The sequence below is a fragment of the Numida meleagris genome, chromosome 6 (assembly GCF_002078875.1).
Source record: "Numida meleagris isolate 19003 breed g44 Domestic line chromosome 6, NumMel1.0, whole genome shotgun sequence".
Lineage (NCBI taxonomy): Eukaryota > Metazoa > Chordata > Aves > Galliformes > Numididae > Numida > Numida meleagris.
Genome location: NC_034414.1, coordinates 33,820,449 through 33,836,275, shown reverse-complemented (window position 1 = coordinate 33,836,275; position 15,827 = coordinate 33,820,449). Strand labels below are relative to the sequence as shown.

General features: G+C 38.7%; 1 protein-coding gene across 2 annotated transcripts in view; it reads left to right on the top strand.

The window, feature by feature from the left end:
• Positions 1,068–15,827, top strand: part of NOVA1 (NOVA alternative splicing regulator 1) — a 135,777-nt gene continuing 121,017 nt past the window's right edge. For both annotated transcript variants that reach the window (XM_021401909.1, XM_021401908.1), the window contains exons 1-2: positions 1,068–1,544; positions 3,372–3,515. In XM_021401909.1, the coding sequence (XP_021257584.1) occupies positions 1,409–1,544; positions 3,372–3,515 (280 nt within the window). In that variant the 5' untranslated portion in view covers positions 1,068–1,408. The remainder of the gene's footprint in view (positions 1,545–3,371; positions 3,516–15,827) is intronic.

The following is a 15,827-nucleotide window of genomic DNA, read 5'->3' as shown; positions in this document are numbered from 1 at the left end:
TGTAAGAAATGCCACGCTGTGTCACGCAGCTCGGGCTTAGCACAGCTGTCACCGCACAGAAATAATCTCTTTACTATTTTTCCTATGAGCCCGCGGGATCGGCCCTCGCCCAGCTGCCGGCAGAAGAGCCAACCCCGCTCGACACCAACGGAGGAGGTGCTGTCGGCCCCGCTCGGACACGGCCCCGCTACCCGGCGCCTCCTCTGCAGCCGCAGCCGCAGCCGCAGCCGTCCTTCCTCGCAGACGCGGGCCTGCGAGGCTCTTCGCGTAACCCAGGTGACGCGGCACCGCCGCGCGGACTCTCCTGGGCGGGAGCAACCTCCCCACACGCCCTCCCACCGCCAGCCCCCACCCCTCGGGCCGCCGCAGAGGTTAAACCGCCCCCGCCTCCACCCCCCCAAAGGCTCTGCCGCGCTCGGCCCATGATTGGCCGCACAGCTCAATCCCAGCTTCGCTCTGTTTTGTTCCCGTTGGCCAGATCTCCCGCCTGTCTTGGAAGGAAACCCCACCTTCTTTTTTAAGCCCCCCCCAGGCGCGCCCCCCACCCCTCTCCCCACTGCTCCCCCCAGCCTGGAACCCCCTTTCCCGGCTCTGACCTCTCCTGCCTCGGGGGTTTCTGCGGTGTGGCTGAGGTCTGCTGGCCCCTGCTCGCGGCCGGACCCTGCTCAGCCGAGCACGTTAGCTGCTAGGGCGTCCGGCGGCGGTGCTAGGCGGACACGGAGCCCCCCCGCCTCAGCCCCGTGCGCAGCCCGTCAGCCGAGGAGAACATGAGGGCCCGAGAGCACCGGGCGGCCGCGCCGCAGCACTAGGGCAGGCAGGAGCCGGACGGGCTCGGAGGCGGCGTGAATCATCTCCCCCTCGCTCACTCGCCCACCATTTACACCGCTCCCTCCTCCTCCCGCCGCTCCCCCTCCCGCCCGTTCTCCTCCGTCTTACTTGTTCTCGCTCCCCTCCTCTCCCACTCTCTCTCCTCCTCTCCTCTCCCACTCTCTCTCCTCCTCTCCTCCTCCCGTCTCACTCTTTTCACTCCCCCCTCCTCCCCTCTCCTGCTTCTCTCCCCTCTCTCGCCCCCTCGCTCCCGTCTCCCCGCTCCTCATCTCCTCCTGACACTGCACTGCAGCTGCTCCTCCAGCCCAGTCCTGCCCGCTTCCCTCCCTCCTTCCCTCTTCTTCCCTCCCCCCGGCTGCCAGATAAACAAGGCGCGCAGCATCCTCGGCAACCCCGAGCCTAGATCTACATTTTCGAAGAGGACAAGGGAACGGGACGAGCCCCCTCCCCTCTTCCTCCTCCTCCTCCTCCTCCTCCTCCCCCTTTCCCTTCCTCTTCCTTCCTCCTCCTCCTCCCCCTTCCCTCCCTGCCCCCCCAGCACCGAAGGGAAGAGACAATTCTCCTCCGAGCAGCAGCAAACATGATGGCGGCAGCTCCCATCCAGCAGAATGGGACCCACACCGGGGTTCCCATAGACCTGGACCCACCGGACTCCCGGAAAAGACCGCTGGAAGCCCCTCCTGAAGCGGGCAGCACGAAGAGGACCAACACGGGCGGTGGGTATCTTCTTTGCCGCCTCCCCCCGCTCGACCCACCCACCTCTCCCTTCCTTCCCTACCTGCCTGCCTCCCCCTCGCCCCCCCAAGCATTCCCATTTCTCTAACGTTATCATTCATCAAAATGGCGTCGCTTTTCAGCATCTGCCGGGCTTTTGATTTAAAGCCCACGCAGGGGCTGCGCGGCCGCGACCCGGCGGCGGGGAGGCAGGCGTGCGGGGCTCCCCCCGCACCCTACACACAATTGGCTCCGGATCAATGGCAGCCGGCTGGAAGGAGATAAACGCACTTTCCTGCCTTCGCATCCTTCGGGTCACAAGTTGCGTTTCAGCCTTGCCCTGCGTTTCCCTCTGCCTTGGCCTCGGTGCTATTGTCAGCCTGTGCACGGTGTTGTTTGGCTGGCGGGGGGCGAGGGCTGGGTGCCGCGGGGACAGCCGGCTCTGCCGTGGGGACTCAGGAGATATCAGCCCGCCCTGCCCGGGGGAGATGAGTTATAACGGGACCGGCATCTCCTCCGCTCGTTTCCTCTGGAGTCGTCATAACAATGCACCGAGGCAGAGGTGAATTTATTTGCCCGATATTAAGACAGCAGGCTGGCTATATATAGTGCATCGTGCAGCCGGCTGGATGAATATGGATGGGCACTATTGTCACACGCAAGCACTTAAGGCGCTTGTGGGTTTGAATGGGAAGAGTGAGGTGAACTCGGATCTCTCCTCTTGCTTAAAGGGGGAGGAAAAACCCAGCAGTAACTTTGTAAAATAGATTCCAGGGTAAAAATCTTGATGCTAAAGTCAGTGGGACATCTTCTAACTCACTGGGGAGAGCCTGAGTCTGGGGAATCAACCAACCCTTATTGTCCTGCACTTTTTTAGAGCTGGTTACAGAAGGCTGTCAGGCTTCAGTGTCACTGACTTGGGGTGAGGGCGCTGATAATTGATCAGTTGCTGCATCAGATTGGGAATCTTTTTTTTTTCTTTCTTTTTTTCATTCATTACTTATGTATTTTTTTACGGTTCTGGTTGTATGCTTTAATGCTAGCAGTGAGTAGAGGACTTACATTGTCTGTCTCATTACCTTTTAAGTGTATTTACAATATGTGACTTAGGCTTTTGATTAACTGGGAAAAATTCTTCTTAATGTCCTTTAATTAATGAGCTTAAAAGAGATCATTGTTGCTTAAGAAGTGCTAAAGGAATACACCAGGATTACTTAGGCAAGTGATTCCATCCCCACCATGTTGAGTTGTTTTGTTGGCAGTGGCTGAGATGCTTGGAATAAAACCCCACGTTTTGGGTGGGTTATTTGGTAGCAGAGTAGTCGTTTTTCTCACTTAAGAAGAATGCATGCAATAGCTAATTGCTATTCTCATGTGTTTGCTAATGACAAACAAATAAAAAAATCAGAATTTGCAATCCATTCCTCTTTAGTTTTGGCATTTCTTTTGCAGTATTTTCAAGCAAGGTTGTAGTTGTGACAAGGCACGTTTTTGTGCAGAGCTTCATTTTTTAAAGGGGTCCAGTCATTTCTGTGTGCTGTGGTTACTAGCAGAAAAGCTGAAAAAATTCCCCCTTTGAAATAAAATTTTAATCTTTTACAGAATTAAGTAATGTATATGGATTCTTTATTTTGCTTAAAATAAATGTACGTATTTTGAAATGTCAGAGGCGTAGTCCAAACATGTCTTGTGAATGACGCAACTGGTTAGATGTAAATGCATGCATTACTGGATGAGGCTAAAAAGATGTAACATCATTTGTGGGTTTGGGGGGTGGGAAAGATCAAAGCTTATAAGTCACATTAACCGTGCATATCTCAATTTTTCAGAGGATGGCCAGTATTTTCTAAAGGTCCTCATACCTAGTTATGCTGCTGGATCTATAATTGGGAAGGGAGGACAGACAATTGTTCAGTTGCAGAAAGAGACTGGGGCCACCATCAAGCTGTCTAAATCCAAAGATTTTTACCCAGGTAGGTGCGAAAATTAGCTGATTCTTTATGTTTAAATCCCATGGGTTGTATGAATGTGTCACTGTGTTTCATATGTTGGCGTATAAGCATCCAGTGCAGTGCAAAACATTATTTATCTGAAAAGCATGCTACAAAGTGCAACAGTGAATATAATGTTCCATCTTACTTGATATATGGAATGAAGTGGGTAGATTATCATCTAGTAATCTAACTGCTTGATATATGTCTAAAAATGTTTTCAATGTTGCTGAAAAAGTGTTTGCTTTGTTTTTTACTTAAAATAATCTAGCTTTAAGGAACCAACTTGACAGCTGGTGTAAAAATAATTGGTCATCTGAAGTTTTCAGACATTGTAATGACAATTAAGCTAGAATGAGTAAAATTGAGAGGCCTCCTCTTAAAGAACGGGCCATTTACTTTAAATCCATTATGTACCTTCTTTATGCTTCGTTGCTTTGTTCACTGGCCCTGGAGTGAAGTAAAGAGGACAGGCGCTGCTTTTTAGATATTCTTTATATTATGTTTACCATGGTGGTGGAAGAAAACTCTGTTGTAAAAGGGCAATACTTTGAATGATTAAAGAGCAAGTATTTTACATTAATTGTATCGGTACACAAGAAACAAGTTTTTTAATATTGGGGTATGATAAGTAATAAATACTTGATTTAATATTTCTTCTTTAAAAGTTCTGAAGAAGAGATCTTATGTAACAGTATACAACGTTTTAGTTTCTGCAATTGGATAATAATTTTTTTCTTTAAGATTAACAAATTAGCATTCTGTAATTGAATGTGATCTGGAGGAGTTATTGATGCAGAATAATAATAATAAGTGATACTATTTTTGGTGTTTTGATTCTATTTTGATGATCATCTGGTGGTTTAGAATTGGCTAGGTGTTACTGACTTTTCTGTGGAAAAATAAGAGCTACTTTTCATTTGGTCTAGTTTAGCAAGATGAATTCTATAAAACAGTAAAGGTATGGGTATGGTATTGATATGGGTGTAAATAGAACACTAACATATTAGCATTTATCTTCCCTGTCTTCTAAATTCAGTATGAAGTGGAAGTGGATAATTTCTTATTAATGGAGATATTGTGGTCTTTTTGCGATGATGTTTGTTATGGACATTTTAATGCACCTGTTGTACATCTCCTTGATGAATGAGATTTGTAATACCTACAAGTCCAAGTAGGTACAAGTTAAAGTAATGCATGTAGGTTTTTTCTGTTGAAAGATACAGTTTGTAAGCTGATGCTTGCTGTCCTTTTTTTTTTTCCTTTTTTTTCAATTTTTCTTTCCCCTTTCAGAAAATTAAAAAATATGGTCCTTTACTTTAAAAGGTATGGCAGAGTGGGGAAAAAAAGAATCAATATAGAATTGTGAAAATTGTAGGAAGAAACAAAAACATTCAAAAGAGACTGATTGCAGAATTAATAACATAATCTGCGTCAAGAGCCGCAATAGTAAATTAAATTCGCTGTCAATAGATGAAAATGAAATAGATTTTCTGCATTATACATGAGGTAGTATGAGATATGCAAGGATGTTACAGAAAATTGGTGTTTATGAAGTATATTTAAAATACCAAATTACAAGCCTTTTCATTTTACTACAGTTTATTTACACTCGGTTGGAAAGAACGCTCCAAAGATTGGATCTTTTGTTTAGTACTCCAGCAGAGTTCTTCTGTTTTCTGATTAAATCAGAATTACATATTTTTTTGTGTCGCTAATTGTAAAGATGTATCAGGAGTGGCAGAGGAACCTTTGAAAAACAAAAAGTAGCGAGCTAGACACCAGTAAAAATGTTTGTGACAAACACATTCTCTCAAGATCTGTAGTAGAATTATATAGACAACTAGGAAAGAGGCTCGAACTGTTTAACTGTAACAGGTGCAAATGAAGTTTCAGTTTGACTTCATACTTTCTGCTTTGAATTTGCTGCCGCGCTGTGTAGAAAGTGAGTGTTTTAAGGAAGTTGATGACTGATAGCTGCTAAGGCATGGAATGGATCTGAGAAATTGACTCCATTGGGGCTAGCTCTTGATAGTCTTTCTGTTTGCGCTTGACCACAAGCCTGTGGAATTTCCAGAGGTCCTGGCATTCTCTAAGTGGATGACTTTTGGGTTTCTTCCAGACCCTCAGGCTCATATAGCATTCGGGAAAGGGAACCTTGTGAAATAGCTAATATAAAGATACAGGTGTGTTTTTTTTTTTTTTGTACAGTGTTTCTTAAGTGATTATTCTGGTTACTTAGCCTGTACTATTATGCATGTGACTCAAAATGTATTTAATTTACATTTCATTATGAAATAGTTACTCACTGAAGTTTCACAGAAACTTTTCCTTTTTCCAGAAAGTCTTAGCACAGTCTGATTGAGTTGCTGTTTGGAAAGGAGGAAGTTGGTTGTAATACGGAAGTCATGAGTAGTTTCTATGATCTAATAGTGTTCTTTCTTTTTTCTGTGATATAGGAGTTCAGTATGCAGACTGATTTCTGTTGGAATTATTTTTGTACATAAAGAAAGTGACATAATTACTGAAGAATTATATGGCAGCTCTAATTACAAGGCACTGAAGGAAAAAAAACAGCTTTTTACTGAACATCCTAGTTCACAAAATAGGAAGCAGTACATGAATCCATTTTGACCACAGTCTTATTTTTTGTGTACGCATTTTATTCTTCTATTTTTCTAATTGTCTGGTCTTCTGTAGTTTAAGTTTGTGCTTATCCTTGATTCTTTCAGTCTTGTCCCACTAGATTAGTAGAAACAAAATTAGACTGGCAAAAATAGGCCCTACTTTACAATAATGCTGGTAACTTTTGTAGAGAAGTATAGTGTATGTGTTGACTACTAAGTTTTGGTCCAAAACCAAAGCCATTCTGCATTAATATTGATAAAGTGAACTTCATAAAGAAAGTGGCCCTTCTGCTGACCTATTTTGATTTATGGTTGTATTTTGAACAATATAAAGCAGCATCACTATTTTCATTGCATTAAGCACTCATTTTTTTTTCTGTTTCTCCATTCTAAATTATAGCAAGCACTGGACTGAGAACTCCTGTGGACATATGTATTTTTTCCATTGTGAATGGTGATTTGCACTTGTTTTCTCTCTTGCTTTCTCTCAGCACTTGCCCCTGCCCCCTTCAAGTCTCTGGCACACACAAGCACACACACACACACACAAGCACACGCATGCACAAAATTGTTACATTGTATCACGTTGTTTATCTTGCAGCAGGATCTTGCCTGATCTGAACATGATGCTTGAGTGAATTTGAGCTTGATCAGTGTTTTTTAATTTATTGGAATTTGAAGTCATATGTGTACTTAAATCAGATCATATTAAGAGCAGCGCTTAGTAAAAACATAATTATGTGGAGATAAGGTTTTAGTGCTTTTAACAATAGAGTAGCTGTGTTGTTTTTATAACAGATTTCTGATCAGTAGTGATCTAAATACTTGGAGAATATGAAAGGAGGAGTTTCCTTCCTCTTCCTCATTTAGAATACATGAAGTATGCTTCCGTGATGTTTTCACAAAGTCAGTTGTTAGAGATGTTTTGTGTTTGAATGTCTTTTTTTAAACATCCATGAATTATGTGAGATCATCTAGCTGTACTTTGTTCATGTGCCCTTTTGAAAATTATCTCATTGTGACTCTTAAAAACTTTTCAAATGCATTGAGTGTACAAGTAACTATAGGAATTTATAATTAATAAATTCACTTTTGAGTTTCATTAAACTGTTAGGAAGGGGGAAGATGTAATATGTCAAGCTTGGTTCACCATTGTTTCCTGTATATCATTAAGGAATTGCCATATTAATTTCTAATTATAAAAGATAGCTAAAGTTGGAAAAGGAATAAGTGTTTTAAAAATCAACTCATGGGATAATATTAGTGAAGTACTATTTTTAAGCTATGGAGGAGTATTAAAAATAAAAGAAATAAAGCAGTTAAATGCTAGATTGGAGTTAGGTTTGCTGTCTGTTGTCATGCTTCCTTGAAGGGGGCTGTCATAGATGAATAAATGCATTCCATTTTTATTCTTGATGTTTCTCATTCTTTCGAAGTGTTGACGTGCTCTAAATAGAGACTTTATAAATCTAAGATTTTCAGATTCTGTTGTAAACATTTACTGATAAGAGCAACTACTGGGATAATGGAAATGGGGTGATGACTACAGTAGAGGTTTCAGAGGTGGATTCTTCAGAGCTGTTTAGTTTTGTAAAGGATCTGTAATTACTGATCTTTCTACTAAGGGAATAAAAAAGCATAACCAAAAAAAAACAACACTCTAGTGTTGATTGCCAGCTGTTCAGAGAGATAATTCTCAGTTGGACAGTTGTCAGTTGCCTAGTTACTGGAACAGAATTTTAAAAAAGTTAGCTTGTTAGACTCCAGATCTTAGTACATTTTACATTTAAAAGGAAGCTGAAAGTGCATATGTAACTGCATATAATCTTGAGGTTGTTCATATCTAATTTGCCCAGTGTAAATTTAGCAGCTTCTCATGTGGCAGATTTAGAAAAAAATTGACTAGAAGTAGAAGGTTTGTGCTGATTCTATATATAGGGACTTGTTTATGTTAATGAGTGAATAAACTTTTACATGATAAATGGCTTTGTGGTTTGCAAGGAAGTGCTGCGCCTTTGTCTTACATAAGTGTGTAAAACAACTTGATGGATTCAAAATGGTCCATATCTTTCCTTAAAGTTATTGGTACTCTTTTTTTTTTTTTTTTGCATTATTGGAACAAAATGAGGATGGCTGGGGTCAGCACAAGGAAATGCCGTATTTAGTGATGTTCATCTTTCCTCTTGTGATTGTTTTTCTCTCTTTTTAAAAATTTTGTTGAAAACTATGCGATTCTCAGTAGATACGAAAGCTTATGTGTCTTTTTCTTTTCTTTTCTTGGTGGCTTTATCCTGTAGCAGTCAGTATCATAAATACTGTGATACTGTATGTTTATTAATTGACTATCTGTAGTTGACTGTAATTTATTTCATGGGTGACTTGTAGCTTTTTGGCTAGGAAATGGGACCTTGAATTTAGAGAATTTGTTAGTCTTACTATTAGAAATGGGGCACAGAGGGATTTGGGAGAAGGCCTTGTGCCTGATTGCTGTCTCATTTCCATCTTTGGATACAGCTCTAGCATAAAGTTAAGCAACACCTGGAGAGATCTGACTGACAGTCATCTCTCTGGGATTTATCACTGCATCCTGCAGCTGGTACAGTCAGCTTTGCAGTCTAATAAAGAGGTTAGTTGTTTTTTTTGTTTGTTTGTTTTTTTAACCATTTATCAGCCAACCTGTGGGAGTTAACGACCTGGTGAGGAGTATGGTAGTTGTCAGTGGCAGTACTGGAATGCTCCAGGTAATTGGGCTGGGCTGCTGAGGCTCTGGCAGTGTGCTTCTCACGTTGCACTGCAGCTGCTCTTGGGCTTAATTAATCTGACCCTTGGATGCTGCAGTGTCATGGTGTAAAGCACAATATGTACTACAAATGGAAACACTGCTTTTTGGAGTATTACTGGTGACATGTTTCTAGGTAGGACTTTAGGTTTTCTAATTGTCTGACACCAGCATTAAATTCTTAATATGTTTTGAATTAGAACTGTAATATGTTTTTTCTGTATCGAATATCTGTGGAATAATGAAGCTGATAAACATAGTATTGAAATGTCACCATTATAATGGGCGTAGTAAAAATTTGTGTTGACTCTGACAAAAGATACAATTGTCTGTTAATGAAAATAGCTATATTGTTTAAGCAAATGGAACAGGAGGACAATTAATAAGGATGATTTTCCACTAAGCATTTAATTTTACTTCTCTTTTACTTTGTACAAGCCTTTTGTATTTGTGTCTGGTATGTATTTCTTGTGTGCTGTAGTACAGTCTGCATTAAGATATGTTAGGTGCTTGTATTGGCCAGCTCAGTCCTGTGATTCTTTTGAGGATTTATAGTAATGTGGAAATGTATAATTGGAATTTGGTATTTGGCAGTCAGTATAAATTAATGTTGTCCATGTGTGAGTCTGTCAATTTACTGTGGAGATACTATTATTTTGACAGTATGGCATGACTTTATGAAACTATCAGGTTCCTTATATTCATCCTGGTATTCAGAGCCATTCTGTCTTTCCATCCCCAGGGAAAATATCAAACCAGAGCTTTAACTGTCGGTCTTTAAATGTTATACTCCAGACTTGTAAGACTCTATTTCAACCTCTTTCTTCTTTTGATTTAGGAGGTATCTTCATCTCAAATTGGGATTATTCATAGCATTGTAAGGATTAACTATGTTGCTTGTATTTTAATTGAAAGAGAAATGATCATTGGGATGCTTTTTTGTTTTGAATTTTCCTTATATTTAATAGAAATGTTAAATATTTTAAATACATATTAATAAGTCAACTATCTAAATTCATCTAATCCCTACATGCTTACTTGTTTACATTTTATCATAATAAATAATTGATTATGGTTGCATCTGATTGGTGTCGACTTACTATTAAACACTGTTCTTGTTGATTGTAGCCAAGCATTAAAATTCATTTGGAGGCACTTACCTGGTGTGACTGAAACTTCAGATTAAGGCACTGTTCAGAAACATGTCTGTGGAAGTCAGCTTCAAGCTGAACAATGCTAGGATGCCTTTGTAACTTTTGAGTTTGAATTTGTCTGCCTTCACTTGAGCTAGGTATGAGCAGTATTTTTGTGCGTTGCTTGTCTCGACATGTGAATTGCTGTAAATTTAGGTAGGGTTTATGTATTCTCTGTAATTGATGGGCAAAATTAAGCCTCCTTCATGAAAGGCCATAGAGAACATGAGTTGTTGTATAAAGTAGCTGATGTAAATAAGCTGAGGAGTAGTGAATTGGGGACCAGGTTTATGGTTTTACTGTGGTAATATGGATGTCCTTGGGGTCATTAGTTAATTCCAAATGAAGAAGAGAGGTAGTTGTCTATCTATGTAGGTAAAAGTGATTATGTAAAATTAGCATGTTAGATACACAGAAGCATGAATCCCAGACAAAATTTCATATTTGCCTTGACTTGTAGGTTTTGATTGTGAAAAGACTAAACACCTGCTTTCATCATTGATCTCTTACTGCATCCTGCAGGGCCTGTCATCTCAGCATTGACAGGATCAGATGAAAAATACAATCGATGTGTTGACATTTTTTTGAGAATCATTCAGGTAAGATTACTTACACAGAACTACAGTGAAATTCATGGCTGCTTCACCAGTTGGAGCCTTTGCATTCTCAGTCATTAATTAAATTAGATACTGAGGTTCTGTGCGTGTTCATGTGTTTCTATTTTAAAAGCACTTTTTGTGCCTTGCTCAGTGCCGTTTAACTCTTGTAATTTCCATGTAAGGAGCTTCACACATTTGTACTATTTTCTCCTCATCATAGAATGACACCTGTTTGCTTGAATCAAGAGCACCTCCAAAACACACCTCCAAAGCTCTCAGAAGATTTGTATGTACATGCATTTTATTTTATTTTGAAGTAGTGACTTTAGTTCTTTCTAAAGATTCTTCACTGGCAGTATGGGGTAAAAATTTCACTGTAGAGAACCAGGTAATCAGAGGCAGCAGCAATTTATCTTTTTAATTTATCAATTAAATTTTTAAATTTATTTTTTATTAGTAATTTCCTAATGTGTTCTAAGCTCTTAATTTTTCAAACTGTATGTGATAAATCGCAAGTATTTAACTGGATATGCAATTATGAAGTATCTTTAAAAGAAATTATTGGAAATATTTATATAAAATAATGCACTACCAGAGTATGAAGTGGCACACAACCCTTCATTTGGCTTCACTGAGCATCAAGTATGCACATGGAGTTAAACTAGATCCCGTTGTGTTCCTAAAGAGTTGGACAGTGAAACAAAGTGATGTTGAAGGGGGAGGAAAGACCATGTGGGCCACATGCCGTAGAATGTTGAAGCTTGATCTAAATGAGATTTATGTTTTGTCTCCATCTGTAGTGTGGTACTTCCTGCATGTAGATTGGGTAGTGTATAGTAGAGGCAGCAGTTTGGGTGCTCCAGTGGATACTGTCTTGGCAGCAGTATTAAGCTGGACTTACAGAATGTTTATTTGTAATCTGGTAGTTTACCAACAGTTTTCCTGAGGATGGCAAAAAAGGAAATGGATGGCTTCTTAGCTGTTTATTGACCTTGCTGGGAAGAGAATTTCTGTGGAACAAAGGAGGCTTATCTGGCATCCTGTAGATTTTCAAAGGTCTGCAACTAAATGCTGCTACTGTGTTCCTTAGAATTTTATACATATGATTTATTGCAATGAGAAGTATTAGGTATAGAACCTGTATGTTTTCTGTCCTGCGTGTGTGTGCACATTTCAATGTATGTCTTCTACTTACAGTATTAGATGGACACTTGGCAATTCTGTCAATCTAAAGTAAAAATTGAATTATTCCCAGAGCTCCTTTTAATTATGTAACTTCCTAACTTCTGAATCTTTTACTGTGAGGTGTAGCATACTGTAAAATCTGCTAGTTTTTCTTGAGATTACTCTTCCTTAAGCATATAACTTCTAGCATAGTGAAATGCTCAATAAAAAAAGGAAGTGTTAACTTCACAAGGATTATTTTTCAGGAATACAAGTTTTAATTTAGGTTGGTAATAAGACCAAGTGCTCATCTAGTATTTGCACTTCTATTAACAATAATAAAGTACATACTCTCTTAACTCAGTAAGCTGTGTTCTAGTTCTATATGGATCTGTATACATGACTAGCTGTTCTAATAAGTGGCAGCACAATGCATTAAAATAAAAAGTGTTTTATGATGAATTGATCCTAAATAATCAGAAAAAGGAGAGTTTTTTTATGATAAATGTACAACTTAAGAATTGAAAGGAAAGCCTCAAGGAAAAAAACAGTTATCTTGCATGGATCGCATCTCTTTGTTTTACACGAGTACATCACATATTCTTTTTTTGAATAACTAGTATTTGGAAGAAGGAAACAAACGGTTCCTCAAGTAACCAGGTTTTAAATCAAGTTGTTAAAATCAGTATTTTAGTTTGTTAAAATCAATATTTTTACATGTAGAAATCTGCATATAATTACTACTCTTACAGCTTTATTATTGGCATGTTATTGATGAGAAAATCAATGAAATGGGAAGCTGTATTTGTCCTCGCTTATGTTTCCCATACTGTTTACATACAAAAAGCTCAGTTTATGCAAGTGTTTTATAAACATTTAGTCTCAAAGACACATAGGGTAGATGGTGGTTGCAAGACCAGTGTCTGAATTAAGCAGTATATTTTAAACCTAGGTAATCTGAATTTTTTGTTTGGGTAAAGTGGTACTTTTTGATCAGTAACTAATAATTTTCTTGTTTCTGTATAATTTTTTACGGTGGCTCATTTTGATGGTACTTAAAAATGTTTTGGTTTTGATGTTCAGAAGTAGTGCTGGTCTTTTCCTTTACATTTTGGTAGCATAAAACATGGACAGAGGGCACCCAATTTTGAGGGCACAGAATGTAGTTATATAGAATTATAAAATCAGTAACTTTTTATTTTTTTTCCTTCACCAAAACATGCATATGCTGAACATTAGAAAAATAAATCTGCAGTTGTTTTTGTCTTTCTTTTGAGGGATTAGCTTGCTAATGTGGTACACAAACGGCTACTGTGCTTTCAGTATTGACTAGACTGGGAACTTGTTGAATTTCATCTTGTGCAAAAATTTTTTTATTGATTTTATTTTGTAAAGAAGTGTCTGCTTGTAGATTCTGGCAGCTTCATATTAGCTGTCTGAATATCGGTGATTTTGTCTTTATTTAAGTAGCTGGTGCTTTTACTGGAATGACCAGCTCTGATTTGGGTACCTTGTTTCTCCAATACAAACGTTCAGAAATAATAACAATAATTTATTAAGCGCTATGGTATTTGACCCATGATTAAAGTTTAAAGACCTTTTCCTAAATATATGTATTTAGTGAAATGGACACCTGTGATAATGCAGGGGTTTCTTCTGAGAAATGTTGCATAGGAAATCAGGATTGGTGATTTGATTGTAATGCTCTCTGTAGTTGTAAGCACAACAGTGTCTTAATGTGTATTTTTTTCTCCATCAAAGATTTAGTGACGACAAAACTTAAAAAACAAAAACAAAAACAAAAAACAACAGTGTGGAAATGGAGGGGAGTCTTTTAGTACATACTAGTAGCACTGCTTTTGTGTGATGAGGTTTTCATTATGTAGTGTATGCTTACTTGAGAGGGAGAGAGAAGCTGAAGATGACTATCCGATATGAAGTCCACACCTGTGTGCTCAGAAGTATTTCAGGAACGAAAGGAAATTTCGTATTTGTAGTATGAGCTATATCAGTAGGTTTAGAAAGTGTTTAATATTCTAATGCTAACTTATAGAGAAAAAATGCTGCTGTTAATTACTGAATTGTAAAGCAGTTTATTAGCAAACCAAGAGAATGATGGTGTATTTCATGTGATGTGGTCTCATCTACATGAAGTAAAGTGAATCCAGGTCAGTAGATATTCCTGAATCCTCATAGGTAAGTCTGTACATAGAGGGAAAGGCGAAGATAGTTTAGGACATTTAAGTAAACTTTTCTCTCTGTTGCATCATTTTTGAATTTTCACTCACTTCAGGTAGATTCTATTGTGTTAATTCTTTCAGAGTGTAACAGCTTTCCCCACAGCATTTAAATGCTGCATTCAAATGGGTTTATTGCATTCCAAATTTCTTTTTCTCTTGCTAATAAGCAAAAGATGGTTTTCATATTGGATCTTGTAGATGTTTCTTCTGGATAGATATAACGTACTGGTGTCATCAACTTCAAGGTGTGGGATGCCACCTCCAAGCCCCTTCCATGGGGCAAATTGAGTAATCTTGCAGGACAGCTGATTTCATAAAAACTGAAGATCCTTAGGTGTATATTTAATCAAAAAACGCTGTGTGTATGCTGCTGCATTTAGGGGACAATCAGTGATGCAGTCTCATCAAGTATTTAATTTTAATTTTTAATCTACAAGTTACTCTTTAGAACTTAAAGTTTTCCCTTTACAAACCTTAAAATTGTGAATCTCAGTGTTGTAATTTAGCATGTCCTAAGCACTGGAATATTTCTAGTTTGTTTCCTAAACAGTTTAACGTGACTTTTCTTTATTAACCTCTACTTTTATACTTGATGTTCTGTGTGGAAATTATGCCAGTAAAATTCATCCACCACTCTCAATTCAATGAACTCAGATTGTGTGGTAAGTAAAAGCTGATATTTTTAGGTAGGGTGAAGACATTTTGGAAGGAGTCAAAATCTGAAGAATTTTTTTCCACTCTGTTTCCTAAGTTCAAGTATCCCTCCTAAGTTTTGCATTTGTTAAAGTTGTCCAACCTTTTTATGCAGATGAATGAGATAAAATTCTCACATCTTTCTACTGCTGATATTATATTATTTTAAGCAAAAAATATAATTTCTTTTTGGACTATCAAGTGTAAGTGGGGAAACTGAGAATTTCTTGGGATTTTCACTGGTTTCCAGGAAAGTAAGCGGAGGCACAAAGGCAGTTTCTCTATAAAAACATCAAATTCAGTTAAGTGCTGCATTTATACAAGGCAGAGTCTCCAGTCTATACTGCCCCATTTTGGTGTATTTTCACATAGGGATAGATGATAGTAGTGTATGTTAAAAATAGCAATAATAAAATAAACGGTTCTTTAGAAAAAAAATCGAAGCAATTTAGATTGTTTTGTGGAAGACTTCTTTATTTCTAAGTCTTTCCCCTTTTTTCGCAAAGGATTATTTTTTTTTTCTGATGCTTGTCTATGAAAGTTAACTTTACTGCTCCTTTTTTCTCTGAGGAGAAATGGTCTCACCATTTTGTAGCCTTGTAAGTGATTTCAGCTGAACTTCTCTCAGCCGAATAGAGCTATTTGAATCTGTTTAGAGAGATCTTTCTTCCTACATTCAGTTTCAGTGAAGTCAAGTAAATGATGAATACAAAAATAAATTGAGTCTTGCTACATATATATAGGCTACCTTAGTATATTTTCAAGAACAATTACGAAAAACAAGCATATGATATGTTATCAGTATGAACTTGACAATATACATGGTTATGCTCTATTGGGATAAGAGTTGTATACCTTTTCTTGCAAGGAGACAATTAACTAAAGGAAAAGTTGCATGTTTTAAAAATTCCTTTTAATTTTTACTGTATAAATGCAACCTTTTAATGCCAGAAGCAGGACAAATAATAAAAATATACTATCTGTAGTAGGTGAAAAGCA